This window comes from Corvus cornix, chromosome 10 (assembly GCF_000738735.6).
Source record: "Corvus cornix cornix isolate S_Up_H32 chromosome 10, ASM73873v5, whole genome shotgun sequence".
Lineage (NCBI taxonomy): Eukaryota > Metazoa > Chordata > Aves > Passeriformes > Corvidae > Corvus > Corvus cornix.
Genome location: NC_046340.1, coordinates 4,514,178 through 4,542,084, shown reverse-complemented (window position 1 = coordinate 4,542,084; position 27,907 = coordinate 4,514,178). Strand labels below are relative to the sequence as shown.

The following is a 27,907-nucleotide window of genomic DNA, read 5'->3' as shown; positions in this document are numbered from 1 at the left end:
AACCTTATTTAAATTAGAAGTGTTTACAGGAATAGTCTCAATCCAACCAGCTGCAAATAGCCTTGGGAGTCTTTGCAATGAAAAGCATAATATAAACACAAGCCATTATTATTAAAATGGAAGAATATGTAATGCCTTTGTACTTTGGGACAGTAGAGGACCAGAGCAGAGTTGACACGGGGGATAGTTTAGGCATAACAGGAAGAAACATATGTAAAGTAATAAAAGAAGGATTCAAAGTGTCTAACCATTTTCAGGTAGTCAAATATGAAAAAGTACCAGTCTTATTTAAAAATAGAGTAAAACAATGTTCCTGCTAACTGACATCTGGGTACCTGGCTTAGCTTGTTGAAATACCAGCAGGTCCGTGATGCAGCAAGTTTATGGCTTCAGCAAGGCTCATTCCCACTTCCATCACCCTTTCTCTCTCCTATATGTTCTGTTATTTTAATTCAGGGAAGAAAAGAAGAGCTAAGAAATGTCCATGATGTGCGGAGGGAGCCCGTGCTGTGCTGCTGGTAAGTGAGCTACCACACCCAGAGGGTCACTTCTCTCCTTGTGTCTGTTTTTCAGGGAGTTTTGTCATGCTTGGCTGTAAAGGACAAGCCAACCCATCCTGGATTAAAGTCCTTAATCATGCTAGTTACCAGAAAGCTGCTTCTCTTGAAGCTGAAAGAATATCAATATCCAGCTAATGCTGTTGAGCCACTAAAATTTGCATTTTCTCAGACCTGCTTGGAGCACATCCCTGCAAAGGCTGGGGCACCCCGGGGTTAGCACTGCTGGGGAGTGCCAGCCAGGCAGAGCCCAGCACCACCACCAAACCTGCTGTTCTTACGAGATTGTACCAAACTGATGGTGTTCACTTGTATATTTTATAACCAATAAATATATTCTCATCTTATCCTCTGTGGCAGAGCTTTATTTTTCAACCAGTGCCTTACAGAGCAGAACAAGAGCAGCCTGTGGGCTGCCCTACTCCAGGGGAAATGTTTCAATATATCTGTGATTTGGCATTGAAGGTAAGTTTTAAAGGCAAGAGCTGTTCTCTGGTAACCGTGGGACTGCAAATGAAATTTGGCGTGGAAATTTAGCAATTCCAGGGAAATATGAACTTAAGCAGAGGTAGGGAATTCTCCCTTCAGTCCTGTTTTTTATCCCTTAATGTCTGCTTTTTAAAAAAAAGTGTCCATCTGCTGTGGCATCTTAGGTGAACTCAGCAACATCTGTCAGTGTGCAGTGATCTGGTGACAGTGTCTTGTAATTGAACTGAGCACAGGGCACAACAAGGAGTTATAAATGTGTTTCTGTCTGAAGCTAATGACTAGTCAAATGGTGTTTGTCTAACTGATGTGAACATTTAATTAAAGACATACAGGAATAAAACCCAGGCTAAAGTATGTGCTGCTTAGGGTGAAGTTTTGTGTTCCTTTCAATGCTCATATCGACTTTCAGCTCCCTTTGAGGACTGAAATATTGTCAGTATTAGTGGCTAATTCTCTTTGCTTTATGTTTATGCTCCAGCTGCTTGAAGTAAAGACAAAAATAGAGCTTTGTATGCAAAGTGAGAAACAACTGGTGACCTCACTGCCTGCAGTTAAGCACAAAGTGACCCTGAACTGATGAAAAAGTCACTTTGGTTTGACATGATGTTACTTGGTGGCTACAGTGAAAGGACAGATGATTTCAGATTATCCCTGTCCTTGAACAACATGGGCTGTTCAAACAGGTGGGTGAAGGTTTTGTAACTAATGTCCCGTTGTTTCTTTGGAATTCTCAGAAATGGCCAAACAAGTTGCTACAGGGAAAGGTTAGTGTTTTGTTGGCCAGACTTTTGCTCCCTGGTGAGTGAGTTGCTCTGGCATCCACGCTCCAGCCAGCTGACATTGTGCCTCTGAGTGGGGACTGAACGCCTTGGATGGGACACTTCCTCCATCAGATGCATTCTGCCCATGGTCCTTGGATGTGGGGTGAGAGGACACCTGGAAGGTTTACAGGCAGAGAAGGAGACCGTGGCTCCATCCCCATACCAGGTGGGAGAGGTGTGAGTTGGGTTTGGCTGGGGAAGAGGTTCTGGCTTGCCAGAAAGTGTGAAGAAATCACTGATGCTGCTCAGTAAAGGTAAGGTAAATTGTGATGCACGGGACATCATGGGGATGAGAATTGGTACAACAGCCTGAGCAGCTGGAACTGACCCTCTAGGGAGATCCCTGAAGTCCTTATGAACTCCTATTGATACCTAATTGTTATGATTTCTGATGCTGTACAGGGGGAAAAAAGCAAGATGTTTTTGGCTCGTAGCATAAGCTCAACATTGGAACAAGTACTTACAGAGCAAGCTTTTAGCTTCTTTCAGACAATCTGTGACATGTCCAGACCCTGGGCCACAATAAAGCTTTGCAGAGCTCTAATCCCAGGCTGAGACTAAACAATTGGCAAAGGAAGAGCCTGGTGAAGGAAGGAGAGGAATGTGCCTAAACCTCTGAAAAAATCTCTATTCCTCCTCCTGCCCCAGAAGGAGAGCAAATGGCAAATGTCCTGGAGAGGAAGGTGTGGAGTTGTGGCGAGCCAGATGCAAACAGTGAAGTACCACAAAAGCAAAAATAAAAATATTTACATCCTGATGCAGTTATTTGGGTAGTTAAAAGCAGTGGTTTGAAGAGGATTCAGGATGCTGTGTTCCTCTTCAGCCACAGCACTCACTTTCCTTACCTTGGGAGGGAAAAGAGCCCTCAAACCAGGGATGGTCTGCAGAGGATACAGTTCCTCCAGGGACTGCTGGGACATTCAAGGGGATGTTTTCAAAGGCTGCTGCTAACTTGGCATGCACCAGGAGCCTGTGTGTGTGACGCTGTGGGGTAAGTGCTGCGTGGACGTTGTGTTTGAAGGAAGCTGCCCTATTCCTATTCCTCCTGGGGATTTCCTGAGGATATCCACCCGCATGCTGGAGTCCACAGGAACTGTGTGTGTCCTCGTGGACTTGCAGCTAATCCAGGTGTGTCCAGCACATCTCATGCATTCAGGGTGTACAGCCACTCTGGTCATCCCCAGAGCATTTCTGCAGTGGCTCTAGCATTCCCTGGAAGCATGAGCTTGGCTGGCAGCAGGCACAGCAGAGTCAGTGCACCCTGAGGCTCAGCAAATGGGGCTCAGCTTCCCACTACTTCATGCTGTGGAGGAGGGTTTAATCCAGTGAAATGCTGAGCACTTCGAAAGCATGTGAAACTGGGAGTCAGTCAGCCTCGGATGGGTGGAGTGATGGGAATTGCAAATGATTTTGTTTTAACGGAGCCAAAAATTGCTTCCTTTCCTCTTCAAGGTCTGTAAGCCTCTACAAAAAAAAAAAAAAAGAAAAAGAAAAAAGAAAAAGTAAATTCTGAAAAAAGTACAGCTTTAAAAAAGCTCTCTCCTCTCCCCCTTTTATTTGTGTCTCAAAATAGTTTGCCAACATTACAACAAATCAGAAAACACCTTCATTTTCTTTAATTTATTCTTTGTAAAAATTTCCTCTAACTCCTGGTCCTCATTCAGAATCTATTTTTATGGACATCAGGAACCAAGGAACTTGTAGTGATGTTTATACAGAATATGTGAGCATAACCTTCTTGTTGGGAAAGTTATTAGATAAATTTATAAGAAACCAAGGCTGACTGGGAAAACAGTCAGAGTGTTGCTTTTGAATCCAGTATTGATTCATTGAGAATTAAAGTCTGTTCCTGACTTTAATCCTCCTCTTCTTGCTAGTAAAAATGAGCAGCTGATGTGTGGGTGGCAAGCACAAGAAAAAGATGTGGAGCAGAGGCAGCTACGCTGCTGCCATGAGCTGGGACTGAACAGCATTTCCATTAGCAATCCCCAGAAATTCGTGTGTTTATTTTCTAAAGGCTTTAGCTGTGCCTGTGGCTGGGTGTGTGAAAACCCCCTCTGCACAGGAATGTCACTGTAGCAAAGGCTGGCATGTTCTCAGGTCAGAAAAGCAAATGTGCACCTCAAATCCATCTTCCCAGCTGGAGCTAAAATACCGAATTCCATGAGCAGGGTGAGGGGACTGGCTGCCATGCAATGTCAGCAAGAAGGGAGCAGAGGCGTTAATTTAACAGCTCCTCCCTCTCTCAGGATCAGCTTCCAAATCGATGTTGGCTTTCCTGCATATGCATGAGGAAACATGCAGCAAGGCTTCAGAGCTCGCTACCAAACTGCTGCAACCTCAGCATCAGCGGTGGCTGTGGGAGGGTCTGGGCTAGGTGCACCACGGCCCTGGCACTGACCCATTGGGGTCTCTTAGAGCATCTCCTTGGCAGAGGTGGGCCCCTGGGAACAGACATTCTACTCACAGGTCATCCCAAGCACCCGGGCAATTTAGTGCCTGCTGAGAGTTCCCTCCCCATCAGGCTAAAAGGTGCCTCTGCCCTGTGAGCTTTCCCTGCTCTCTGGGGATGCTGCTGGATCCCCGCTTTGCTCCCATGCAGGTTGGTGGTCTCTTTCTCTGGGCAGTAGCAGCAACAGAAGCCACATGGTTTCTTGCCCCTGTTTGACATCTTTCTCAGGAGAGATCAGGTAGTTGCTGCTTTTTTCCAGTCCTTGCCTCATTTTTAATGGATTGTGAATGATCCCATTATGCCCTGCTTGACATACTGAAAGGAGCTGTCTCCAGCAGATGCTGAAGGTACATCCTCCAAAGAGAGTCAAGCCAGTCTTAAAAAGCACTTTTAAATGCTCAATATTGGGAGTAACTTTTAAAAAATTTGTTGCCAGGTTTGGGTGGTTGGCCCAGAGTTGTGCAAGGGGGTGAGTCAAGGTGTGTTTTTCTGTGTTTTTCTGGTAGCACCTCCCCGGAAAGCTCCTCTCTGACCTTTCAGATTCAGGGTGTCTGTGTGACCTCACCACGATGCCTGTGACAATCCAGCTTCCTCAGAGCATTTCTTCACTGTTTTGTTCTCAGAATTGTCTGCAGTGTGTTGCCTCCAGGATTAAAGCCGTGGGAAGGGCAGTGGTCAGGGATTCCTCTCTGCAGTCTGCTTTCTAGTACAGCATCGCCGCTGACACCTGCGGTAGCAGCCAGCTGAGGACTAATGGTTTCCTGCATCTACTTTTAGCATTGTCTGCTGCTATTGTTCACTTTTTGGAAAGGTTCAGCAGCTGGGAATCATTTCAGAGAGTCTGCCTTGCCAGATCCGAGGATACGAGTCCCACTTGCCATTGCCAGGCAGCTTTTAATGGCTAGATATAAAAGCTTTTCTCGCCCAAGAGAGAAGTCCCAGATGGTATTTGAGGAAGGCTGGAGATGATAGGCTTAGGCGGCCGCTTGCATGGCCCTTGTGCTCTCTGAGTGCCCGAATCTGCAGGGAGATTTGTTGACACTGGTGGTTACATCAGAGCTGGAGTCGGCCACGTGGCGCCCGTTCAAGGATGCAGCGTGCGGCTGTATCCCCACGCGGCTCCCAGCGCTGAGCCGAGGAAGCGCTGCCTGGCAGGAGATAACTGCTCCTGAGCCCGCTCCAGCAGCACACAGGGACCAGGAGAGTCTCTTCCTCCTCTTATATCGAATGGTAAAATCAGGCATGCCACTGCTTACACCCAGTATTTGGGAAAGATGCTTAATTGAGAGGTTTTGAAGGAAAATTCCTGAGATTATCCTCCAAGCAGCATTTTTCCAGACCTGTGTTAGTCAGAGCTGAATCAGAGGAGTCGGATCCTCTTGGCCCTCTTGGCTCCCAGCCTTTCCAACCCAAGTGCCAGTTAATACTAACACTGCAATGAACTCGGGCTCAAACACCCTACCTCAGTCGCAAAATAAGCAGGATATTCTTTGGACTGTGGCAGATCAGACACTGCAAAAACATCGGAGCCCTGGCACACAGCTGATGCCTCTGAGAATGACATGTCTTCCCAGTGTCTGATTGCTTGTTTTGATCTCTGCTGATGAAGATGGATGGATGCAATCAGGGAAGCTGTCCCCGGTGAGTAAGTGGGGATATAAAACCAGAAGCCATTTTGCACCACCTGATGGTAAGTACTGTGCAGTTCTTGGCTCTAAAGAAAGCAAAGGCTGAGAAATTTCTTGATGTAGTTTCCTACCACTTTGCTGTCAGGTTTGTGTCAGAGGTAAGGTCATGAGCTGGACAGAACAGATGATCCTCTGGGCTTTTAATGGGCCAGAACAAAGACATTCCTTTGCTACCTACTCAGCAATAGGAGAGAAAATGCATGCCATCACTGCCAAGAAACAATTCCCTTCTCTTTATTCTTGTGAACTCTTATATCATCTGAATGTATTTCATGACCAAAACCTCTCCAGTTGGAATCTGGCTTTATGCAGCACTAACACACGATTGTGCCCACGCTCTAAGATTTATCTGCAATGACCATCCTGTGGTACTACCTCTTGTTTAGTTCTTCCTCGATTGTTAAAGCAGAGCCTAATGACTGGGTCTGCAGATCAGGCTGTGTAATAATCACTAATAAATCCTGGCATTTTAATGGTGACTGCTGTGCTTCGGGGGTACCTCTAATAATGTTTCTTTAAAAGAGCTCTGGCTTGTCCAAAGTTGATGGTTAATGCTGTTAAAATGTCAGACACGTGCAGCCTGGTTCTGGCACAAATTCCATGGCGACGGCACTGCTCTCTGATAATGTATATCATTCAAAGTTATAGCGTTGCTAAGTGCATTCCTCTCTCCCACTGCTCTGTAACAGCATTTCAGCACCTGATAGACTCTACCAAGCCCTGAGTCTCTGCTCTTTCCAGAGCTCAGGGCTGTCAAATACACTGTACCAAAGCAAACAAACATTTCCCTGACAAAATATTTCCTGTAAAATCTGGTCCTAATGCTATTTTAAATGCAATCATTGGATTACATGTGTTTGGAACCTATCATTTTACTTTGAGCTGTATCGCTGTATCACCTTTATGAACAGTACAGATGTGTTTTGCATATATACACTGCAAAATGTGCTCCAGACTAAATCCTTGCTCCTTTCATTCTATTTTTCTTTTTTTTTTTTTTTTAGCTTATATTAACAAGTGACATGAAAAATAACGTGTGTTTTTGCCCTAGAGAAATTGGGGCACCCTGGAATTCTTTTTCAATGCTTTTTGTTTTGTGTTGAACTAAGATGTGTGATCCATACATTTATCCTGTTTCATCAGTGGGATGTGACATGACAGCTACAAATAAATGTCTTTGATATTCCTCAGACACTGGCTTATATGATAAAACCTAAAGACACCAAGGACTACATGTGAATTTTAAACAGTGCCTTATGAATACAGAAGTGGGTGTCCTTGCCTCCCTGTGAATACACATGTCAATAAATTGCCATGAGCCCGGGGCAGAGCTGCAGAATCAATCACTGGAGACCAGAGAGAATCACATTAATTCTAACTTTGACTTTCATGACACTGCTTGTTTGTTTTTGCTGGGGGTTGGCTACGGAAGAAACAAAAACACCATTAGGTAGACTGGTTTCAAAAGCAGCTTTTGGCTTTGCGAGAAAATTCTGAGCTGGCACACTAAATAGACAATATTTTCTTAGATCTGAAATCTAAGAAACTGCATGCTTCAGGATGGACGTGTGAGCATGGTTTATCTGGGGGTTACACAAAACACCATTGCCAAAAATGCGTGGGTATTTCGGGGGGAGAGAGGTGCCACCGAGAGGTTACTCCGTGAAAATTGGTCACTCTGCAAACGCCTTCTCTGTTGTGTTTCATTACTTTCTAGCACATGTGAATATGCAGCCCTAGAGAGCCCTGACACTGGATGTGTTTATGCCACATTCCTAAGGCGTTTTTGGTTACAGCTGGTGGCTGCTTGCTGAGTGTCTATTTGGATTCCCGAGTGGGTTTATCCTAAACCAAACAAAGGGTGAGGAGCTGCCCATGGCTCCTCGCTCTGTTCAGGCTGGTCCTGAATCAGTGCAAAGGTGTTTTCAGCCATCCAGCTGAATGGGAGTGGAAGTGGTCTGGCATAAAGCAGGATTTAACCTCTTTTTTTTTTTTTTTGGTGCAGTGAATGAGCTGGAGAAAAAAAACAAATAGTGACATTTTCTTGATACTCTTTTTTCACAGCTATCCATACAGAGAATTGAAAATCCTGAAGAATGGCTCTACCTACCTCCAAGTACCTGGCTGGAAGTTTGGGGTTTTTTCTGTTTGTAGTCTCTTCAGTAAGCACAGGTAAGTTTTCTTGCCATGGTTTGTAATGCTATTTTTAATAGGTTTAAATTGACCAGCTTTTCACTCTTGTATAAAAAGAGTCAAGGATAGAGTGAAAAAACAGGAGAAAAGCAGTTTTCTGGTGTGCCAATATTCCCAGTCAGGGGCAGCTGGAGTGGCAAAGACTGAAATTTCTGAGCAGGTGAAAGTACCCTCAGCAATCCCTCAGACTCTGCCACATGTTCTTAAACCAAACACAAACCCAACAGACTGCCACAAAGAAATAGCAAAAGAAACCTCAGGTCCTAATAGCTGTGGCTGAGGGAGGTGAAGGCGAGCATTTTCCTGCATTCCTCAAGCCCAGATGTGGAGAGCAAAAAGCTCTGGGCTGGGACAGCCCTGTCCCTTGGGTTTTGTCTCTTCCAAGCAGCTCTCTTACTGAGCAGTTTTGGGAAGGGAGAAAGGGGAGCTTGATTTACATATTCTATATACAGCCAATTTGGAGGTTTGTATGTGTTTGAAACAAAGACACCATATGTCCTGCCCCAAACACTGCAGCTGCATGAAGCAACCTCTCATTGTCATGCTCAGGCCCCTTTGGTCAAGAAGCAAACATTCAGTTAATTCCTTGTGCTGGGTAGAATTTGCACTTTTATTTAAAAGATGACAATGAAAGTAATAATCAAGCTGTCAAGGTAACTGGACCAGCTGGCAGAAGATGCTCAGCCTGATGGTGTGATTGGCACAGCAGATGCTGGTGATGTGCAAATCTCCCGGTACAAATTGGGTAATGAAATTGGGAATTTGGGTTCTCTGTTTTTGGTTTGTTGGTTTTTGCTGTTTGTCATCCCAAATACCAGTGTAAATTCCTCTTGATTTCCCCTTAGGCTTCACTGCCTGCCTCTCTGTTTCAAAATAATGAATTTGGGGGCACAAGTCATCTTTCAAGACTGCAGGAAGCTCCTTGCATACTAGCATATTCAAGTAAATGGAAACATGAACACAATTTTTATCCTGCCCAACTCATCTGGTTGCTAAATTATACCTTTACATTTGAATTGATTCTTTTGGTTTTATATCGCTTCTAATCATGATAAAATTTTTGTATTATCCTTATTCTCAGGGAAATAACAGCTCTTTTTTTTTTTTTTTTAAATTGTTGGCAGTGTGTATTGCAGTTATATTTGAACATCTATTTGCAATGCAAGCCCCATTCCCTGTCTGAAATATTTATCTTTTCTAGCTTTTATTAATTCTGTGTGTCTTCTGGTAGGAACCCAGAAACACCTCCTTATTTTTCTCAATTACTGTAAATTGGAGAAAGTGCCTCTGACATTACTAGTACAATTCCAGCTGGCACAGAGGTATCAAAATCAGGTCTTGGATGTTTTTTGTATCTGACTTGCTGGCTGGTAGATTATTGGCCCTCTCTGATTTACTTCATGTATGTGGGAAAAGCTTGCAGAGAGACAAGGTCTCTGCAGCCCACATGGAACATCCCTTGCTCACCTTGAAAACTGCTATTTATTGGGGCTCTTAAAGTCTGGAGACTTTAAGGCCATGGCTGGTCCAATTCTATTGTTTTCTTAAGACGTGAAGCTGGTGGAGGAATGTGAGAGGAAACTGAATGCAGATGGACGGATTTTGTTTCTGTTGCTGTGGAATTACAGATGTCCTTCAAGTTCCTCAGTGGCAGCACAAAACAACTGCCTGTCAACTGCACCAGCACCAGGAAATGTTTCCTTGCATGGATTCACATCATTGTCCTTTCCATTACCCGGAGGCATTAGTATCTGTGGGGCAAAACCCACCCAAGTTTACTACACCAAGGTCCAGAGACATAACCTTGCTGAGATCAAGGTGTTTATCCCATGCTCATTGCCACTGATTTGTGGATTCTGTAGTTTTCTCCATGATGTTTTTGTTTTAAGGGATAAAAATTGGAAAGCTGGTGAGAACTCCCAGCCCTTTCTGAAGGCAAAGGGCTCATTGTTCAAACTTCCACTGACCTCAGCTTCCTAGGATTAGAAAGGGTTCTACCCTCAGAAAATATGCATCACACGTGAGACTCTCACTCACAGTTTTGTTGATTAGAGTACAACATGAGGCTCACATATCAATTGAGGTTGTATCAGGAAAATATTTTATCTTAAATAAATAGTTGCAACATGAGACTCTTGGATGTGGTATGAGAGCTGTTCAGACTAACACGTCATGGCAGCCCATCATCAAATTTGTGTGTGGAAACTGGAGATGTGTGATCCCAAAGTGAATTAATCCTTATTGCTTCTGCCTGGAAAAGCTCACAAAACCAGACACACTTTCTCTTTTTCTTTCTATCTCCAGTGAAAATATATAATGCAAACGTATTTTAACATCTTTATATTAAACAAAGCGGGTATTTTGGGGGCATTTTTAAAGGTAGCAGTAGTTTTATCCTTTTATCCACACCTTCCCTGGGCTTTGTGTCTCGATGGTATGGACAGAGCTGAACACCACTGCAGGAAGGGCTCAGTTAAAGTCCCTTCTCTGTAGTTTTCTAGAAACTGCAATCCCCTTTGCATTGGGTTTTTCCATGCTTCCAGAAAACAGAAAACCAAACAGCTTAAGCTGTTGTTTGTTTTCTTTTGTACGCTGCTGCACTGAGGTATTGCAGTGTTCCAGGGAGTCAGCCAAGAGGGGGGATGCTGAATGACACTGTAAAGGTGCCCAGGTGCAGAGCTTTCTGTCTCACACCGAACAAACGCTGATTGTCCTCACTCTCCATCTCTACCCAGCAGAAGCAGCTGTCACGTGTCCTGACAGAGATCCCGAGCTAGAAATCTGGAACCCAGGTCACAACAAAGAAAACCGCGTTGAAATCCGCAGTGGCAGGAAGCTGCTTCTCTCTTCTTCTGCCACTGTCCACTCTATCCACATCACTGATGGAGGTAAAATGCGTTGCTGGCAAGGCTGGGTGGCATCTGCTCTCCACTGGGTCTGTTTAAATCACTGTGGGTCATGCTGGGAGAGCTTCCTGCTTCTTACTGAGAAGTGGGTGGCTCCTGGGCAAACACAGCTTTACCTCAGTTGGGGGCTGGGTGGCAGCTGAGGAGCTGAGGTTCTTTGACCATTGTAACCAGTCCATTTTCTGTCCTGTCTCGAGAATTTACACAAGTAGCTCAGTGTAATCATCAGTTCTACTTCTGCCATTTGCTTCAAAAATATTTTTTTTACTAAACCATTGGCCTGATAGCATCTTACTGCAGTAGTTGTGTTACCAGGGCCTCAGGACAGGGCAGATGCTTCTGTGCCCCTTTGTCTCCAGTGACAGGGCCATAGTGTTGCTGGCATGAATAGCTTTTATTCATCTTAACTCTGAATTTCTGTCTCAGTTTTGAATGGGTCCTCTTCCATGCAAATCTTAATTGCATTTTTCGAGAATTTGACTGAATAAAAACCAATGTTTTCAGGATTTGTATTGAGAGCTGTTTTGGGGGTGTATGAACAGAATTTTTCAAAAACTGAGATGAGAACTCAGCACTGGGTTTAGCACAATGACACCACAACCTCTGATGAGCTGCTGTGTGATAAAGCAAATGTCTTAACCTTCTCTGTTTAGGAAAACTGGTCATTAAAGACGATGTGCAGCCCATCATTCTGCGTACTAGACATATACTCATTGAAAATGATGGAGAATTACACATTGGCAGCGAGCTGTGCCCTTACCAAGCCAATGTGGTTATCATCTTATATGGGCGGTACGTATGCACGATGAAATACTCCCTCAGAACCTTCTGGCATCTCTCTTCCACGTCAGGGAATGAAAGTGTTCCTTAAAATTACATGTTCTCAGGTACACTTACCATCAGCGCTCTGTGGAAAGTTCAGTAACTTTTTAAACAATTTAAATGGCCCACAGAAATTGATGCAGGGCTGGGGTTTTTTCTCTCCTACTGGGATATGAACACTGGGATGTTTGGGCATGCCAGAGAACCAGCATGTACCTTCCCACCGCTCAAGCTGATTTTCCAGAATGGGCTTAAAACCTGAGGAGCTCTTTTTGTCTGAAAGTTCTCCTCTCTAAACATCCTTTCTTTCTGTATGGAAGTGGTGAGCCAAAGGATAATATGTTTATGTCTTGCAGATGGGTACAGGATCTCTTAAAATTTCAAGGATGCTAAATTCATATTTAGCAACTGCTAGACCTCTTAGCTCTGGTTTAGGGTCTTGCCTGCCTCCAAGATTCAAAAATGCAGATGTGGCATTCAGTCTGGGCTCCAGGCCTCCTCTGGCCTGGATATAATGAATGTAGCATGTATAAGTTGTGTTCCAGATTGCTCTTGGTCTTCAGTAGCTGCTACTATTCTTTAAAATAACTTATTTTCTGTACAACACGGGAAGCTCCTGATTCTTGGAGTGCCTGAAAGAATTGCACTGTGAATCATGAGACTTCTCTCCTCGGGTCACAGCAGCACAAGGAGAGAGGCTCCTTGACTCAGATACAAACCCAAACCTGGTCCCTTTCCTCCCTTCCTGCTTTAGAGCGGATGACGGCAGCCAGCCAAACCCTTACTTTGGACAGAAGTATCTTGGAGTGAGTAAAGGTGGCACCCTTGAGATCCACGGAAAGAAAAAGCTGTCCTGGACTTTCTTAAACAAGACTCTTCATCCTGGTGGCATGGAAGAAGGTGGATATTACTTTGAAAGGAGCTGGGGCCACCGAGGTGTCATTGTCCATGTTATTGACCCAAAGATGGGGGCAGTTGTCCATTCAGATCGGTGAGTGACCTTTTGAGTGTCTAGAGGTGAGGATCTTTGGGAACAGGTTGGGGACAGCATCTCAGCAAGCTCAAACCCACACCTTTTAGCATCTTGTTCAAATGGGTGTTCCTGCATGTCTGTACAATTCTTCCTAGACCAGCAATCTCCAACACCACAGAGTGAGCAGCGTTACTACCTTGCAGTCTGTCAGCTAGAGTTGAATCAATTTGGCTTAACACAACACCCTAACACAACTTGCTAGAGAAGTGCTTTTGCAACAGGGTGATATTACTGTGAACAGCACAAAAGAGTACTTTCTTTATAGTACTTGCTTTTCAGTTCATAAAGTTGTGGTGATCACTGCAGTAAATCTTTATGGGTGTTTTTATCATTTCAGGTTTGATACCTACAGAGCAAAAGAGGAAAGTATCCGCCTGGCTCAGTATTTGGGCACAGTTGCAAATGGCATGATCCTGTCAGTTGCAGTGAACGATGAAGGATCCAGAAACTTGGATGACTTGGCCAGGAAAGCAATGACCAGACTGGGCAGCAAGCATTTCCTCCACCTTGGGTTTAGGTATGTGCCAGTCCTGCCAGTTCTCCCAGCACAGAGGCTTTATTATGTTCCTGAGATGTCCAAATAGTTCCACTCTTTCAAAGTCACAAAGTTCTTTCACATGGGAAAAAAAAAAATTTAAAAAAGAGGGAAACTTCTCAATGTGGAGTTTTAGCAGTTAATTAGATAGTTTCAGATGCACTCAGAGTCTATATTGGGTATTTTTATTAGCAGATTGAGGAATAGCATATGATTCACATTAAGAAAAAGATATTTTTCCAAGATATTGTTCCCACAGGTTGCTTATTCCAACTTATTTTCAAGCCATCCCCCCAAGATTTAAGAAGCATATTTATACACACAAAGAGGATTAGATGGGCTGAGCATTAAGGAGGGTACAATAATTGCTGTGTAGCCCTGGCTGCATCCATACAGACACACATACAGCACATTCGTCAGCCTGTCCAGTACAGGTCTGGGGACTTGTGCAGCACAGAAATTTAGCAAACATGGATTTATGGTGTGGACTGTAAATACTTCTGTGGCCAAAACAGTGTCTGTGTTGGCACACGCACTGTTGAGAACACTTGCTATTTACCCAACTGTAGCCATTATATTTTTTGTGTTTATCTGAATTTATGTAGGCTTTTTTTTCTTATTTTGTAGGCTTTTTTTTTATGAGGCACTAAGAGGGTGTCTGCAGAACACACACACACACACACAATCTGCCTTACAGGGAGAAGTGATTCAACACAGCAGTCTGTGGAAAGAGACATGTGTCAGCTGGGCACACACAGATGGAGCAAGATCTGGGGTAGCTGATGAAGAGGCTGTGTCAAATGTTACAGGGACTCCTGTGCACCAGACAACACACTGCAAAGAATCAACAAGGGGGGAAGGAATGGTCTCCAAAACCAGGGTATCTCCATCAGTGCAATTCTTGCTCTCAAATCTAGACCTCATATTACAGCCCAGTGGCCTGCTGAGGTTTTCTTTTTTTTTCAAATGATGGCATTAGGGAAACAGAACATGATTTTTGAACATTATACTTTTTTTCCCCAGTTGTGCAACAAGAAGGAATTGATGGGTTTCGCATATGTTTATAAAAGTAAATGGCACTTGATTTTTTTAGGCTCCTGGGGTGTTTTAATGCAAGCTTCTCATCACTTTGCCATCAATGTTTATAATGGAAATACCACAGAAATTCATCCATGGAAGTGTGACTTTCAGAGTTGCTATTGTTTGCAGCCAGAAAGCTAATCCTTGCCATGCTGTTATCTGAAATACCACAAAATTGAATTCCATGAATTACAGAGACACGGATAAATAATGAGGTAGTAATTGGCCAACACTGTCTTCCACCAGCATACTGGTGTGTGGAAAAATATCTGGTGCATTATTTAAAATAACGTACTTTTAGGAGTGTTTTCAGAGTTTAAGTTCATCTGCTCTCAAAAACCACCTTGTCTGGATGGCAGCTGGGACCAGACTTAGAAAGGCAGTTTGATGGCACAGTGGAGCACAGGCAGCTTTAGGTGTATCCAAGCTTTTCCTCTTAAGCAAATTGAACTTCCACTTCGGTGTAACAAGACTTAGACCTAGTGGTTTACGTTTCAGACACAGCTATAACTATGAGAAAGGATGTATGCACTTGACAGGTGCTTTTTGAAATTTCTTTGGAGTATCTCAGAAAAAAATGTTCAGAATGAGAAAATTACACACATTTTACCCTCTGTGGCCAAGGCAGGCTCTGGCTGAGGAGAGCAGATGGATTTTTCTTTCTAACACGCCTGTCACCACTCACAGCCCAGCACTGGGGTTTTCTGGCTGGTCCTGCTGAATCCTGGCTGTCAAACCTTCTCAGCTCCTGATGATGGCTGGGGCTGGCCATGGCCATCCCTGAGAGGATAAGAGTGTAAGCTCCAGGCTTAGGAAATTTCTATTTCACATTTTGTGAGGTGCCACTTGAGTCAGGCTATTCAGTCGTAGATTGTGTTGGTTTCTGGCTGGGGTGCTGGCAGGGGTTATATGGGCAGGGAACTCCTGTCCATCTCCAGGTGCTCCATATTCAGCCAGATTGTAAAGTTGTGCAACTCCCCCTTGCTGTAACAGCACCAATGAGCAGTGCTGATTTATTCAGCAATGTTTCTGTGCTCCTGGAATTTCTTTTAATTGCCTATTTGCTGAGTCTAGAACATTAGGAATGAAAGGAAAATCTTGCATTCCTCCTTTATTGTTTTCCTTTTGAAAAGTGTGTTTACTCTTTCAGTGTGAGCCGTTTCTTTTTTTCCCTTTTACTAATAAATGAAGAGAAAGCCTTTTTGCACTTGATGACTTAGTTGTTCTCTTTGGAATTCCGCACAAATACCTCCGGTTTGGCTCTGGACTTACTGGTCACATAATTTCATATAGCCCAAACAGATTGCATGTGCCCTTATGTGTCAGGGTTCAACTACTTTAAAGCTATTTTTAGTGGTAAAATAGCTGGGAGAAACAAGTATTTTAACACATGAAATGGGGCCAAACATTGAGTTGCAGAAGTGAATAACTCCTTATTCTTTAAATCAGTTTTTAATTATTTTTGAGGTATCATAATTCTTTGTCATTTGTTTCGAATTGGTTTACCAAAATAATAATAATAATAATAATAATAATAACAACAACAATAATAATAATAACAATAATAATAATAAATCTATCTAGACTGCTGAGTGACAAAAAGTGTCCTTCCTGCTCCCATCCCCCCTCTCTCCCTGGATGGAGATCACAGCCCGTCAGTGCCTTTGGCAATTGGCACGCAGGCAAATTTTCCAGCAGGAGCATCTGGCTCGCTGGCAGGCTCCTGAGGCAGTGGTGCTGGCAGCTTCCCCTGTGCCTGGCCAGTGCTGGGGCTGAGGACACACTGCTGGGACAGTGTCCCCTTGAGCAGCCGTGTCCTGTGGGGCCATGGCACGGCGTGGGCTGCACCAGTGCTCACCCAGAGCCTGCCCTGCTGCCCCCAGAGCAGCAAATCCCAGCAAACCCCAGCCCACAGCAGCTGTGATTTGGGTGTGTTTTAGTGGCTGTCAATGTCTGTATGTGTTTCCTTCTGGAGTCCCAGAGTGGTTTGGAACTTTGCTTACACCAATGTAAGGTGACCTGCAATACTCTTGATGCAATTGAAATGACCAGGTATTTATAACTATATAGAGACATGATCTAAACTCTGTGAGTGTTTGGTAATTCAGGACAGCCTCCCTACCACCCTGAAAGCATATTTTTTATTCTCTTGGTCATTAAGGGCAGATATGGCTGAACTACTTCTACTTTGAAGATAAAAATCCCCCCTGATCCCTACTAATCACCTGATCACCTCCAAGGCTGGGAGGTACTTTAGTCCCTGTCTCCACTGATTTCTCATCCATGTGGTCGTTCTCCAGCGTGGCTGATAGCTATTGAACCTACTTGATCAATAACCATCAGATGGTAATGAACTGGCTTCTGACATGGGACCAGTTTTGAATAGATAATTCAGAGCCATAAACCTTTACCCTTGTTCAATGTTCAAAAGAAGGAAACTAGATATGAAGAGACTATCTAAGCATTTTTTATTGTCATTTCCTAGCCAGTCTATTAGAAATTCTCATGGGTCATTCCAAAGACTATTGTCATATACAAGGTTTCAGCAGGAGCGAAATTTATTTAAGCAGAAGTGGTTTCTTTTCATATTCTTCAGTGTATACACACAAGATTTATTTTCAGGCTCCCCAAGGAGTTGCCAGTGTCTCTTGGGTTTGTCACACACAAGTTTCTTTAAACACTCATTTTAAAAAGAAATACACTTGTTACAGGCATGTTTTAAGTGGGGATTTGTCTTCAAACTTCCTTCTCTTCTGATATATTTACTGAAGAAATAAAGAGTGTTAAGATAATTTTAATTTTAACTAAGCTGCCTGTGACACTAATCAGACTGTTTTGAATGTGGTGACTCTGAGAAATTTAAGAACATTGGGCTATAAGAAATATGCCTCTCGTACTTGACATAACGTGATCATCTCTCATTTTCATTTTCCAGGCACCCATGGAGTTTTATTACCATTAAAGGAAATCCCTCCTCTTCTGTTGAGGACCACATAGAATATCAAGGTATTTAATGCACAAAATGCTGTCTTGACTTGATCTCTGAAAGGTACTGGACTTATAGCTGAGATTAATTTGGCCATTGGAGTTTTTACTTCCCACTGCATTGCATCGAAGCTATGAGCAATTTATGGTTTGACACATTTGATTGAATTGCTCTCTCTAGGTATTGCTTCTTCCCACTAATGCCTCTGAAGTAGCTGAGTGGGGGATAGCTTAGGTTATCCAAACCTTTAGGTAAAAGGTGAGATCCTGCACCAGTGTAAATCCCTGTAACTTCACTGAGCTCAGACACTGCCTCTCTTGAGACACAAATCTGTGGAACAGACCCAGTTCACACCAGCTGAAAATTTAATCAGTGTATCCTGAATTAGTAGCCTCAAATCCTCCTGTGAAACCATTTTCTTGCAAGCTGAACACTTTAGAGTCTCCATCTTCCGATGACATGAACAACATGGCTTGCTAAGACATTAAATAAAAATAGCAATATATGACAAAAAATTGTGGGCTTTATCCTCTCTGATCTTTGAAGATTTTTCTTCCTGATCATCCATGCAGTTACAAAAGTGTCTGAAGCCTCATTGCAAGATCAGTAAATTTTTGTGGAAGTTGTGCTGGGCTAATTTTGAATAATACAGTCAAAATATGCAAATAAGCTCACAGACCATTACATTTTCAGTTCTTACTCTTATCAATTGCATTCAATGATCTTGCCAGTTGATTTCAATGACTTTACCAAAGTTTGGGGTTTTTTTAACAGGTCACAAAGGGTCAGCTGTGGCCAAAGTATTCAAACTATTCAAAGCTGAGAATGGAGAACATTTTAACGTCTCTTCAACGAGTGAGTGGGTTCAAGGTAAGAGGTCTGTGGGCTATGGCACTTGGTGGTAGACAGCTGGCAAATAGGGTGAATCATCCCTTTTACTGCAATCCTTTCCATTTGGGAAGAGTGGACTTGCTAGCTGCTAATTATGTCGTCACTAACCCAATTAATGAACGTTCACAGATTCTTTCCCCAGTTGTCTCCAGGACCCTCTGAATAACTGGGATCCTTTTTCCTTTTTCATACCACTGGGTATGAAATTCCATCTCCTGCGGTCTCAGAGCTCACACACAACCTCTTACTTCTTTTCCCTGCACAGTCATCATGTCCATGTTTCAGACAACGCACAGTAACTGGTGCAACTTGATCTGAGGATCAGAGAAGGCAGCTAAGGCGGCCACAGATCCAAAATCCCTGTCTATTAATAATGCTTACAGTGCACATGCCAATTATGTAGCTTTTAATAACTCTGCTCTCCCTTGGCTGGTTGCACTTCACAGCATCATTAAAAGTGGCTGACAGACTGGCAGGAAGAGGCAGGAATCAGATCATCAGTGAAGGAACTTGTGAATGATATCTGAGATCATATTATGCTTCATGCATTTTTGCTGCACTCATTAAGCTTGACTTTCAAATGACTATTCTTGTTTGCACTTGTCTCCAGATGTAGAATGGACAGAGTGGTTTGAGAAGCCTGACAAAGCGAGATCTAAGGACATGGAGAAGCTGTCTGACTTCAAAGCTGCTCATCCTGATAAAATCTGCAGGCAGCCCATTGACATCCAGGTAGGCAGGTTTACCACTCACCTTAGAGGGGCAAGTCTTCTTTGGACTGACACTGAACCCCCCAAATAATTGTGCTTGTCAGTAATTTTTGTTTCTAAATAAAATACACCAATTATTCTACCACTCTAATACATAACCAACAAGATCTTGTGTACAGCTTCGTGTTGTTCTGAGACAAATTTGATAGAATTGAGCTCCTTTCAGTAAATTCTGGCTCCTGGCATGAAAAGGTATACAGATGGGGTCATTGGACAGCACAGATGCTATCATGAAATATGTGGTTCCCTGCTGGAAGATTAAAAGGAGCAAGCACATGAAAATTTCAAAGGTTTTAAATGGTCCTGGAATGGACCCTACCTAAAAAATTAATCACAAAATGTAATGAGATAGTACAACTACCAGCTGTAGCAGGTTGTCAAAAATATTGGTGAGCTTTCAGCCATTTCTTGGAGTCAATTGCTTTATTTCTGTGAAAGAATTCTGAATTCTTGAATTCTATTTGGAGCTAAGTATTATATTTATGCCATCAGGCCAGCATGCTGAGGAGCAGTCAGATACCTTTTCACTGCAAAAACCTTTTCAGGACAAAAAGTCCCCAGCAAGAAACAAGGGTATTTTTTTTTTTTGTATACGTTCACCGTATATATGTCTACCCGGGAAAAATACTACAGCAGAAGCATTGCCTAGAAAAAGACTATAAAATCCTTCACATTTGTGTGAGGCTGAGCCTAAGGTTCCTGCATGCTCTGAGCCAGTGGAGTTGTTCTTATTCACAAGAATGTGGCTATTGAAGTAAACGGGAATGCCGACAGTATGAGTGAAAGTTTCCAGGGCTAGATGTTGTAAAGAATCTCTCTTGAACAGAAAGGAAAAAACTGCCCTATAATTTTCTGCCAGGTCTTACCAAATCCACATTCATTTCTGCTTCCATATACGTGTATTAGAAGTGACAACTGTGTTCAAAACAGGGGTCAGATGTTTGTTATGATACATCCCCTTCTAGAATGCGTGTTAAAAGAGAAAGAAGGAAGATATTCTTCTGTCCTAGAAACAAGGCTTTTTTTCCTCTTCTGCAAAATAAGTTACTTTTGGGTCTTTTTTCCCATGTATATTAAAAGCAAGACATTTTTCAGTTTATCCTGCAGATCTTAGGGCAAATCCTCAGGTAGTGTAATCTGGTGCTGCTCACTGCTTTCATAAAGCTACACTGATTTATAGCAGCTGGCCTGCCCCAGCTCTGGTACATGGGAGAAAATTGAAGATCTGATGATAATAACAGAAGCACAGCACAGCCAGGGGCACATTCCTCCAGCTGACAGTGCTAATCCCACACACGGCAGCGGGATGGATGCATTAATAAGGGAAGCCTGCACGAGTGAATCAGGATCAGACCCCTCATTGAAAGATGGTTTTTCTCCTGGTGCCTTGCCAAAATGCCCACGGTATTTGGATTGCCCAATGCCATGCACCACATTTTTGTGAAAGGGTCGAGAGAAATGCAAGCTATAGAGACAGAATGTGAAATTTGACATGACCCTGAGATGTTGCCCCAGCAGGAACACCAGAGAGGTTACATATCTCACTGCTTCTTGGCATGATACAGCCTTTTTTTCTCAAGGCAGCTCTACAGGCTGGTACTTGCCTGTGAGAAAAGGCTATTTCTTGTTTATTTTGGAACAGACAGCAGTGTTGCAGCAGCCTCGGGGGTTTTTTTGAGAGACTTATCCACGTAATGGAGAAATAAAACCCCCACCCCCTTCCTTCTGCAAGGTTCAGACAGAGCCTAGCCACAAGCAATGGAATGAGTACAGTGCAGAAGCCATGAGTTCATCTGGGTGCAAGCATCCGTGTTCAGTGTTTCCATCTGCCCTCAAACCAGTGGCAAGAGAAAATCTAGGGCACCGAGGCAGATGTCTGTGAAGCGCACAAACTCCTCCCAAAACAGCCCACAGTAGAGACACAGGAGAAAGGCTTGCACCTAAGCAGTAGCTGCGTGTGAGCACCAGCTGGGAATGCCGGCTGGAAAGCACAGTCACGGGGGTTCATCATGCAGAGGTTGTGCCATCACCCAAAACAAAGCAAAGGCCTCTTCTGATGGCACAGACGTTTTGGTGAAAGCCCTTCACCTCACAGCAACACCTGTGTTGTATTTCCACCCTCATTCCAGGCAATGACGCTGGATGGAGTGAATTTAACCACGGAGGTTTTCTACAAGAGCGGCCACGATTACCAATTTCTGTGCCACGGCAAGGACCAGACAGGCGAGGGCTGCCGCAACTACAGAGTGAGGTTCCTGTGTGGCAAATCTGGTATGTGCCCCATCTTTGAAAGCCAGAACAGAGAGCAGCAGAAATCCTCCCATGACTGGCTCTTTCTTGGTGTCAGAACAACTTCAGTAATTTCTCCAAGCTAAAGCTTTGGCTGGGCTATGGATGCAAACTCAGATAGAACAGCTGAAGATTGATCTCAGGAAAAATTCCTGAGCACTAGCAGAAGAAGCAGGGTGGTTTTTCAAACACCCAGTAAGGCTGTGGGAAATATTTGGCAAGTTCTTTCCTGTAAATTCCTTGTCTTCTGCAAAAACATTTTGGAATGACATAGGATTAGTCAATCAGAACGTGTGAAGGCAACAGGGTTTGCAACTAATACTTCATTTTGCAGTTATTAATTCCAACACCTCTGCCCCTAACCTGCTCATTAGACAGGTCATTAAGATTTTTGGTGCTGGCAGGAAAAGAAGGGTGGAAGACTGTTGTTTTGCTGGAAAAAACAGTCATTAAATTAAAGACCACTAGGCTGCTGTAAACAACAGCATCCAGCGTCCACAAGGGCTGCTGCTAAGTGGGTGTGGTGAGAATGAGCCACTAAGAGCTACGTTTAAATTTATCCTGGGGCTAGTGGGAAATCCACCTGCCTGCAGCTAAAGGAAAACACTTTCCTGTTTTCTTGCTTGCCAAGCCAAAGCCAGTAAAAAACATGTTGGGAAGAGTTAACTTTTTTTTCTTTTTAGCATGAGAAAATCGTAATTTTTGGTGGCTCTCCAAGGCGGGGGTGGGGGGAAGAAAAGAGAATGAGCAAGCTTTTTCTGATAAGATTGACTGAATTCTCCACCCTTGCATTTTGGCTTTTCAGTGAAACCAAAGCTCACAGTAACCATTGACACCAATGTGAACAGCACGATCCTGAATCTGGTGGATGATGTGAGCTCATGGAAGCCTGGAGACAGGCTGGTGGTGGCGAGCACTGACTACTCCATGTACCAGGCAGAGGAGTTCCAAGTGCTGCCATGCAGAACCTGCAGACCCACCCAGGTCAAGGTAGCAGGTGAGGTGCTACATCTTATCACTCCAGCGTTGCAGTTCACAAATTCTGTCAATTTGCACTGAGGTGATTCCAAAAAGAATTGAAAAATGTTGAAAGACTCCTGAATTTGATGGCTGGTTGTTAGATGCTTTTGGGATACAGAACTTTTGTGTTTGAAAACCATCTAGCTTGATTTTGGTTCCTTCCTGCCTTCCCTTTTCATACCTGACTCCATTTTTGTCCCCAAGCATGCTATTGAGTGGGTGTATTTACTTGAGAGGAACAGATGCAGGTTATGCATTTGAAATTTTCAAAACCACTACCTAGAAAGCAGATGAGCACAGCTGATGTGAAGAGCGAGCTGGGGCAGGAGCAGACTGTGAGAGACTGTAAAGCTGTGAAGTAATGTCCAGCTGGCTGTTTTCCTCAGTTTTAGTTAACAAGAACTGTAATCTTACATTTTAGAAATACTGTTTTTTACTACTGAAGCTACTGTTGCCCGTTTACTGTGTCTCCAGAGGGCATTGCTTAGAGGTGATGTTAACCAAACATTTCTGGTGGCCAGTGAGCTGTCCTGAGCCTCTGCACTGGGGAGATGGAGTGGCAGGGTGTTGCCACAGTGAGTTTGAGAAGGAGGAATGAGAGCCTTTGCAGAGCCCCAGCATTTTTCTCTTGTGGGTGACCAGCTCAAATGCAAAACAAATTGCTTTTGATTAATAGATTTTGTAGTCCAATGATTGTAGAGTGGCCCCTGGACACCGAGTCCAATTAAGTAGCATAACGGTGATGAAGCACAGACTATTACCAGCATGAGCATAAAACTAAAATCCAGAGTGGGAGATTTAATCTTCCCTTGAGTCTGTGAAGTCGTCTTTCCCTTCTAGAACCTTGTTTTGGCACACTGATAAGCAGAGCATGGAAATAGCACATGAACTGCCCCTTATCTGAATAGATGAGGATTTTTTTGTTTCTGTAATTTACAAAAGCAAACATTGTTTTACAGTGTAGAAGTCTGTAGAAGCTGAAACTGTATTTCAGTGGCAGCATCTGCCTGGTGGTAAATCATGCATGTGACATTATCTTTGCTTCCACCCTGGCTGTTGCTCTAGGCAGAGGTTTTGTCTGTATTTACAGTAAGTTCTTTCTGAGAAACCATGAGGGCACTTGGAACCTCCAATGCACCAGGGAGTTCTCTCGGTTCTCTGAAATGAGCCACTTCAACATTATCTCTGATGCAACTTTTTCTGGAAGGTACCAATATACTTCCTTTGGCAGCTGCCTCCCCACAGAGCTGCAGCCATTCATTGTTGGAGGTGTGCATCAGGCCAAAAAAAATGTTTTTCCCAGTTTGAACGTGTCATAGTCTTATGACTTCAAATGTCTAGTGCTTTCAAAGAAGACACATTTCCAAGCTGAATATTTTTCTTGAGCAACTTTTGAGCTGTTGGACTCAGACTGGTATGATACAAGTCACATCCTGAAGATGGTCTTGGAAGATTGCCAGTAAAAATAAAGATGGAGTAGGAATTTGGGCTTCCCATAATCGAATGGATCTGTGGAATTCATGTAGTTACATTCACTTTCTGCAACAATGACAGCTAGGTTAGTTTAAGGAAACAAATAATGGGTTAAAAGCAATAAAAAAATTCATGTGAATTTCAAGTAAAGAAGCAGTGGAAACACTTGTTAAAGTAATTGTGCTCCTGGTCTCCGATTGCTGTTTAGGAGAATTAGGACATTCCTTTTATTACCACAAATGACATGAACACCAGGGCCAAAGTGTCTCTTATATCCAGGCAACTCTATTGACGTCAATGGGATTTCACTGATTATATAAATCAAGGCAAACTTTAGTCCAGTTATAAAAATCACATCCAACTTTCTTGTAACAAAACCACATTTGCACTAGAAAATAAAATAATCTGCCTGAATCTAAGTTCAGTCTAGATGAAATGAAACCTGGGCAAGGCTGAGATGTCCCCGGTCTCTAGAAGCCAGGCGGTCCCTGAGCTGCTCTGTGCCTGGCCATGGCATAACTCATCCACTGCCCTGTGCCATGACGTGTAATTAGCCAGAATAAGGATCATTAATGGCCCCTGGTCTTAGCACAGGTGAGCAGCCCTGGCACAGCCTGGCCTTGTGTGCCTGGGCCAGGCTTGTAATTGGGTGCAGAAGAACATTCATCATAAATGTCTGCCTGCCTTTTGCTATGGAGATAGGTGAGATTGCTTTGCTCCTTCTGAGAAAAGCCTTCCACACATACATTTATATACAGGGTCTCAGAGGGATGTCATTTGTAATAAGTGAAAAGGCTTAATTTTCCTAAGAGGTTTAGTTTAGCAGCTGGGAACTCCAAAAGTTTGCCCTTTGAAAGACAAATGATAAAACCATTCCTACCCATGATGATTTATTTCCCTTTTAATCTTTATTTTTTTTCCTTTCTATTTATTTTTAAAAAGAAACCTAAATGTCAGATCTGAACTACTTAAGAGTCTCTTTGTTATAAAAAAGGCAGAAAACCTCTGCTTTGTGGACAGCCAGTTTGGCGTGGCAGCAACTTGGCATACCAAGGTTTAATATAATTTATGCTCTCATAGTTTAATAGTATTTTAATAGACATGGTTTAGCATATTGTGCCAAATAAGTCAAACTCATTAGTTAGCTCATGTCCTATTTATATTTGATACTTCCTGCTGAAACTCATACTTTCTTTACTTGCTAGAAATGGGTTGATTAGAGCTTTTCAAAAGAACTTAATGAAGTTAATACTCAATTGCCATCAGGTTTTAGGAGGATTTAGTTATTTAACTATGGAATGGACATCTGCAGATCTCAGTGTAGAAAGTGAGGGAGGACACAGGCTCTGATCTTTTGCACTCCTTTACTGCACTAATGTAAAAACTGTGGCTCCCATGGGTAAGTGTGGTTTGCATGAGGACCCAGATCTGCAGGTCCTGCTCCAGTCAAATGGTCACTCACTTAAATGGAACTTTTCCCCCCACTTGCTTTCTTTGTTTAGCTCTTTTTCTTGCTTGTCATTTTTGTGCCTAGATTATTTTCACTGTGGGAACAGATTAAAACCGTTTGATCTTCCAACTTCACAAGGTTTAGGGAGGGACGACAGTGCAGGGCAAAGGGAGGGAGGAGGGAGGGAGGAAGGAAGGAAGGAAGGGTTGTGTTGTTATGATAGAACTGGATAGTAGGAAAGATCAAGTGTTTTGTCTAGTTCCCCTGGGAAACAAGTCTTATCTGCATCTTGGTTGCTCTGTATGAAGTTTCTACTGATGCTGATAAGTTTCACCATGGAACAGAAATGATGAAATGCTCTTTGTGCTCCTATATGCTCTTGATAAAGGATGAAAAAACTATTCGTGCCTGCCATAATTGCTCCAATTATCCCACATACTGGTGAATCTATGATTACAAGCACACATCTCTTAAATCCTGCTTATTGGGTTGCGAATATTAGAAGAGATAAGGAGTTTACTGTGACCTTGTTCATGCAGAGAACTTTGAATTAAAAGTATAAATACGTAGTTGACTCACAAATTCACAGCCTGTGTTAGCATTCATGTGGTGCTGTAAGGATGGGAGAATTTACTCCACTATCAAAATGAAGATATTTTTAGAGGTTTAGGGTGTTCTGTTTAGAAGCTGGCATCATTTTGGCTGGAACTTGCCAAAAGTTCTTTTTTTAAGGTAACCCTGGTGCTTGAGGGCAGGGCAGGAGAACTTGTGAAATGGCCCTTTCTAGCAATCTTTCAGAGCTCCTTCTACCTTTGGGCATTGCCTGGAAGCTGAGCTGACAGAATCATACTCAGGTTTACACAGAAGTTCATAAGGGTAGAGTTTGTGCCTGATTGCTGTATGTCTATTTGCCAGAAACTTAATTTTCCATGTAAAAGTGGATTATTTGTTGATTAAGACATCAGGTTGTACTGTGTGACTCAAGGAGCTGGCCAGCTCACCCAGCCCACGCTGTGTTACAGGCCTGTGGCTTAGGGATGCAACAGCAAAGCCCATCAAGATAATTCAGAATAATGAGGACTTGAAAGATGCCAGTGTGAACATTTGTTTGTTATTAAATGTAAGTGATAGGGGCATTACCACCAGTGATGACAAGTGCTTGGCAAAAATGATAAATCTGTCAGATCTGGGCTGGCATCTGCGATGAGTTGCACTGACTTTAAAGAAGATGCCCTGAAGGATTCCCTGTCACTGGGTCATGTGGGCTGAACAGACAAATTGTGTTTAGCATTTCACTTAAAAACTTGATTAGGAAAGACCAGAAGACCATGAGACACTGGGTCTTATCCCTAGAGAGCCCAAAGGAGAAGAAAGACCCTTTAGAGAAAAAAAATATTTCAGGAGAATCTCAGCTTCACTTTATCTTCACCAAACCCAGACCTTCCAGTGCCTGTTTCACTTCTCAAAGGGAGATTTAGGAGTTTGGGCCATTTAGAGCCAAGGGATTTAGGAATGCATGAGTGTACCTGGGAGGGTTTTCCAAGAGATCTGTCTAAGTCACCAGAGCTGAGCACATCTGCAGCAGCTTAAATAGTTTTAAAATCCCACCCTTCCCAGGTTTGATAAGGCCCAAGACCCAGGTTTTATGGCTGGGTTCACAAGTGGCAGATTTTCCTGGAGCTTTGTACCATTTGGAGAAACTCTGCTTTGAATTGCTTTGTTGACATAAGCATGCCCTTGACTAGTGGATCATCTATGTTTATTTTAATGCATACTTCCTTTTAATAATTACCTTGTCCTTACCAACAACAGGTGACTTCAATACTCACTGTCTTGAGTAATAAGCAAGGAAATATGCTCATATTTTGCTGAATCAAGGCTTCCACCAGGCGAGCCCACATATTAAGGAAGTTTTCCCTGTGAATTTACTCTGTGCTGACTGGAGGCACTGGTGTGACACACACAGCAGCAAAGCCCAGGAGCTTTTCCTAGTCCATCTGTCTGCTGTGGGGAGACATGGTCCGCGTCACTGCGAGGCTGTGCTTGGTTTAGATTATAACATGGCACAAGCCTGGCTTACTGGCAGGGCAGTCTCTATCCATAAGGGATGCAGCAAACCCAAGCCCAAAGGAGGAGAAGGTGAATCAGTAGCCCCAGGGCTTGTTAGTGGTTGGGAAATCACAGCCACTGGCTTTGATGCTGAAGCAGCAACAAATTCCTCCCACTTCCAAAGCACAGCCTTTTTAGTATCAAACCAGTGCCCATTTGCAAACCCCTGGCTGGGGTTCGCCCATGGTCAGAGCTCAGGGTCCCAGATATCCTGGCTGCTCTCTGGGAAGGTTCCATGTGCCAGCAGTGAGCAGCAGCCAAACTTGAAACTTTCAGAGTGAGACCCTCCCATCCTTGTGTGAACTCCCTGAACTTGCCACAGAGCAGACTCTTGTGGGTTTTC

General features: G+C 43.3%; 1 protein-coding gene and 1 pseudogene across 2 annotated transcripts in view; both read left to right on the top strand.

Moving 5' to 3' along the window:
• The window catches only part of LOC104684095, a 44,178-nt pseudogene extending 43,274 nt beyond the window's left edge, over nucleotides 1-904 (top strand).
• LOC104683951 (cell migration inducing hyaluronidase 1) overlaps nucleotides 1-27,907 on the top strand; it is a 104,951-nt gene that overhangs the window by 46,636 nt on the left and 30,408 nt on the right. The window contains exons 2-11 of one of the 2 annotated variants that reach the window (XM_039557345.1): nucleotides 8,072-8,179; nucleotides 10,936-11,088; nucleotides 11,760-11,898; nucleotides 12,683-12,919; nucleotides 13,299-13,478; nucleotides 17,512-17,582; nucleotides 18,337-18,432; nucleotides 19,064-19,185; nucleotides 21,353-21,494; nucleotides 22,318-22,509. In XM_039557345.1, the coding sequence (XP_039413279.1) occupies nucleotides 8,104-8,179; nucleotides 10,936-11,088; nucleotides 11,760-11,898; nucleotides 12,683-12,919; nucleotides 13,299-13,478; nucleotides 17,512-17,582; nucleotides 18,337-18,432; nucleotides 19,064-19,185; nucleotides 21,353-21,494; nucleotides 22,318-22,509 (1,408 nt within the window). In that variant the 5' untranslated portion in view covers nucleotides 8,072-8,103. Of the gene's footprint in view, nucleotides 1-8,071; nucleotides 8,180-10,935; nucleotides 11,089-11,759; nucleotides 11,899-12,682; nucleotides 12,920-13,298; nucleotides 13,479-17,511; nucleotides 17,583-18,336; nucleotides 18,433-19,063; nucleotides 19,186-21,352; nucleotides 21,495-22,317; nucleotides 22,510-27,907 lie in introns of those variants that run through there. The other variant, XM_019280889.3, reaches the window with a different exon arrangement.